The 4,889-nt window shown below is 33.1% G+C and overlaps 1 protein-coding gene across 1 annotated transcript; it reads right to left on the reverse strand.

Annotated features, from left to right (window-relative positions):
• Positions 1 to 446: 446 nt before the first annotated feature.
• On the reverse strand, positions 447 to 3,685 carry LOC111480432 (ubiquitin domain-containing protein 1-like). Its single transcript, XM_023125467.1, has 4 exons — positions 3,503 to 3,685; positions 2,412 to 2,534; positions 771 to 890; positions 447 to 683 (listed from the first exon to the last, which is right to left on the reverse strand). The coding sequence occupies exons 1-4, from the start codon at positions 3,537 to 3,539 to the stop codon at positions 628 to 630; spliced, it is 336 nt and encodes a 111-aa protein (XP_022981235.1). The 5' UTR covers positions 3,540 to 3,685; the 3' UTR covers positions 447 to 627.
• Positions 3,686 to 4,889: the final 1,204 nt, after the last annotated feature.

A 4,889-nucleotide genomic window follows, 5' to 3' on the forward strand; every position in this document is an offset into this window, starting at 1 on the left:
TTTTTTTTTTTTTTTTTTTTTTTTTTTTTAATTTTCATTTCATACCTGAAGTGTTACCAAATATGTGTGATAAGTTCTTGTTAATTTGATTGCAAATTTACGTGAGTACAATGTTTGTAAGTCAACATGTGACATTTTCGTTACTTCAATCGACCTAGGTTTTTTTTTAAAAAAAGTTCATATTATTGATTGTCGACAAAATACGAGAGATAGTATGATATGAAACATATAATTAATTGTTTAAGCATTGAAAGTAAACATGGCAATCCCCGATTCAGATCCTTAAAAACCCATTTAAATCGGATATTATGAGATAAGTCTCAAAGTATAAAACTCAAAATTCAGAACCATTTGTATGGAAAAGAAGGTACTAAAAATAGTTAAGAGAGCAATAAGAAATGGCGATGGGTAAAGCAATATTCCAGTCTTTGGGGGTGGCATCAACAAGTGACAATTCCAAATAGACACTTGATTCGATCAAAAGGAAGCTACAGTGAGTTAGCATAATAATAATAAGCCCAATCCAATCCATCAATGTGAGAGACGGTATGAAACAGTTGGTTGTAATATACATGATTTACAATCAATTTAGCACGCAAAACATACAATTCCTCATTGCTTATTACTTCAAATCAAGTTGGTTGGCTCGCTCAAAACATACTTGGGCAGTTCGTATCTTGCACCTGCATTTCAGTTTTATTCTTATAAATTGTGGGGTGTTTTTTCTGAATCAACCAAAGTAGAGGGACGGAGGGTGTAAATGTAAATACCTCTTTCATCGTAACAAATTGTTAGATCAGCACTTTGTACAATGACGCCTGCACTATCCACTATTGCTTGTGCTAGTGTCAGATCAGCTTCTGCAGCAGCTCGAAGTGCATCCCATATCTCTGTTCTCCACAAAATACACAAACTTCTATTGTTATTAACCACACTCAGGGATTTGCTTCTTTCATCTTCTACTTAATATCAACTCTTCATCAAATCAAACTAAAACTTCTCTCTCTACTTTCATGCCGGTATTCAGCCATTTGATGTCAGCTTCTTAACCATATTGCAAATTAGATGGAGCTTAACTTTGGTCTAATGAATTATTTTGTACATGTGTTACTCCACAACCTTGAATCATGCTTAACATCAATATGTGCATATGAATTTTGCATATGAAGATGTGCAGCTTCATATGCAAAATGTATGAAACGAAATTTGAAGCTGAACTGAACTTAAAAGCCTCAAATTCTGCTGAATTTGTGAGATACCACGTCAGTTGGGGAGGAGAACGAAGCATGAGGAAACCTCTCCCTAGCATACACATTTTTGAAACCTTGAGGGGAAGCTCGAAAGGAAAAGCCCAAAGAGGATAATATCTGCTAGCGGTGGGCTTTGGTTGTTATAAATGGTATCAGAGCCAAAAACTGGTATTGTGCCGGCATCCCCCAAAGGGGGTGGATTGCAAGATCCCACATTAATTGGAGAGGGGAACGAAGCATTCCTTATAAGAGTAAGGAGACCTCTCCCTAGTAAACACGTTTTAAAAACCTTGAGGGAAAGTCCAAAGAAAACAATATCTGCTAGCGGGAGCTTAGGCTGTTAAAGAATTTAAGATCTCTTTCATCATCTTAAAAGCCAAAATATTGTAATGTCGCTACAATTAGAGACATCCATACACGAAAGAAGATAGGCATACATTGGATAGTTATACTCCATTCACGATGTACACTCTGCTAAACATATTCTAATCTATCTAGAGGTATGTATTTTGATTTTGTGCATGATTCTGTCTACATTTCTAAACGGAGATACGTAAGAACTCACTAACTAACACACCTAACTAGTAAGTATTTTTGACAGATTTAATCATCACTAACCAACGAATGTTCTAACGCATGTTCTAACAAATGAGGTGATGGAAGATACTCAATAGCATAGTCTTAAATAGAGATCACCTTTGGAGATCCATAATACAAAATCAATTTCCTTTACTGTTATTGTAATAGCCCAAGCCCATCGCTAGTAGATATTGTCCTCTTTGGATTTTTCTTTCAGGATTTTAAAAAGCGTATGCTAGTGAGAGATTTCTACACCTTTATAAAGAATGTTTTGTTCTCCTCCCGAACCACGTGGGATCTCACAGTTGTAACGTGCTAAATATAGAAGATTACTTCTCACTAGTCAGGACTAACTAGGCAATGAATTCTTGGCACATTACCTTGAATCATAAAATTAGTGCAATCAGATTTCTGAATCATATATTTGCATGAACATTAAGAACTTCTTTCAGTAATACTAATCTCAGTTACCTTGGTCATCAAATATGATATCCAAATCAATGAATTAGCTTGAATTTAGTAGCACCTATAACCAGAAATATTGTGCAAGACCCAAAAAAAAGTTCAAGATTACAGCAATACCTTTTGTGCCACCATAATGAGGAGCAGTATCCCAAAATTCATCACGCATCCGCGCAAGATCTGTCTTTGTTATTGGCTGGGGATGCTTCCAAGCTTTAGGCTTCCGAATTTTTTTCACGGGCCCTGAATTACAAAAATTCTTTAAGTGACTAAAAAGGATGGCATAAGTTCCTTACAACTCTAGACATTAGCAGCTGATGAACTATGATTGCAGAAAAGAAGTTGAAGTGCGTGGATTAACGGTATGATCAATGATAGAACTAATCACATCGACATTACAACACAGTAAGCCACCGTGCTTGCTGTCTCGCTAAGAACATTAACATTAAATTCCCCAATAACATGATAATTTCTCCAAACATTTCTATCATCTCATTGAACAATAGTATCATATCGGCTTTTGAAACTCGATTACACAAGGCACAATAGTATCATATTGGCTTATGAAACTCGATTGCACGAGGCACAATAGTATCATATCGGCTTTTGAAACTCGATTACACGAGGCAAAATAGTATCATATCGACTTTTGAAACACGATAACACGAGGGGATCAGCCGAATTAGCATCTAACAGCAGGGGCGTATGAGATGCAAACAATTAACCTCCCTAAATTAGCAGTCCCAATTAAAAGCTTAAGCAATGAAATCAAGTACTACAACAAAACAAGAAACTAATCAATCTCAGCTCATCAATACCAACAATTGCATGCTTAAAAACCTCCAAACCAATTGTCCTAAAACGAAAAGCGCAATAAAAACGTAAACTACACTAAGAACAAAACCAATCATCAGTTCTAAGCTTAAAAGCCAATCAGTGAATCACAAATACCAAAATGCCAACAATCAATTCGCTCGACAACAAAGCCGATTAAAATCCACAAATTCTCATCTCACATTCCACACACAATAAACCCAACACGATTAACCACTTTCATCAAAGTAGGATCAAAGCCAAATTCATCGAAGAATTGAAAACGAATAAAATCCCAAAATTAAGCATCAGAAAGAAGATGAAATCGTTCAATTCCCAGAAGAAGAATCTCGGAAAAGAATCAGAATATGAAAAGGGAAGTAATAGGACAATCTCACCGTCGCCTTTGGCCTGCGACGATCCGGCACAACCCATTAAAGAGCGCAAAATTACAAGAAGAGAGAAAGACGGAAGGATGAGAAGAGATGGAAGAAGGAACGGCAGATTTGGGAAGAGAGCGAAGAAGCTTCGCTTCGCTGAGAGTCCAAAAAAGTCAAAAGCCGAAGCTGAGTTTACAGCGCCTTTTTTTTTAATAATAATAATTTTGTTAAAATAACATTTTGGTTACTTTCACCCTTCCATTTTTGTCCTTAAAATATCTAATTTCGGTGGTTTGTTTCTTCAAATTGGTATTTTTTTTTATTAAAAAAATAATAATAATAAATTAATTTTTATTAATTGAATAATAACAATAATTTTCATATTTTTAAAATTTATTTAACAAAAAACTAATGAAAATTATATTTTTTTTAGAAAAGTAAAAAATAAACAAACAGAACTTCTTAGGTTACGAAATAAAAAAAATTAAAATTAAAATTAAAATTTATTAAATTTGAGATCTATGAAAACAAAAGAATCCAATAATTACTTTTTAAATTTTAAAAATTAATTATTATATTCATCAAATAATTTATATTAGGAAAAAAAAATTGTATATCTTTTTGATATTCTATGTCTATTTATTTTTATTTATTTTGATATTTATAATTATTAAAATTTTCTCTCTTTAGCCGCACATTAACCTTTGTTGAAAAATATTATTTTTAATTTTATAAATTTGTAATGGTCAAATTTACTTTGTCGTGTGGAGACAAGGGATTGGGATTAAATCCGACCGAAAATATCTTGTCGGTAGACTATAAATATCTACAAATTGGTAGTAAAAAAGAGATTCGTGGAGGAATGAAATTGAGACGTCACACAACAACCTTTGTTAAAAATATTATTTTTAATTTCATAAATTATATAATAGTAAAATTTACTTAGGGAATCGAGATTAAATCCCGGCCACAAACATCTTTGGTCGAAAGACTATAAATACCCACAAATTGTTAGGTAAAAAGGAGATTCGTGGATGAATGAAATTGAAATCTCAAATTGAGACGTTTCTCTCAGAAATCCGAGTATCAATTTTGCTATTTCTAAGTTTCAAGCAATTCTTGTGTAGAATTACATCTGATCTATTTAATCGAGTAAAGTTCGATTGTGGAAGGACTCAATTTAGAACAAGTTCCAAATTTTGCTTCTATATCTTTGAGAGTAAGACGTAATTTGATCCAAATTTTGTATAAGGAGAGGTTAATTTCAGTAATTTAATTCGAATTTTGTATAAAGAGTGTTAATTTTTTTGATTTAAGGGTTTTTGCTACATCAAAAAGTTAGATCGTTGGAGGAGGATTAGAGTTACCTTATAGTACGCAAAAAAAAAAAAAAAAAAAAAAAAAA

The sequence above is a fragment of the Cucurbita maxima genome, unplaced genomic scaffold, assembly GCF_002738345.1.
Source record: "Cucurbita maxima cultivar Rimu unplaced genomic scaffold, Cmax_1.0 Cma_Scf00006, whole genome shotgun sequence".
Taxonomy (NCBI): Eukaryota; Viridiplantae; Streptophyta; class Magnoliopsida; order Cucurbitales; family Cucurbitaceae; genus Cucurbita; species Cucurbita maxima.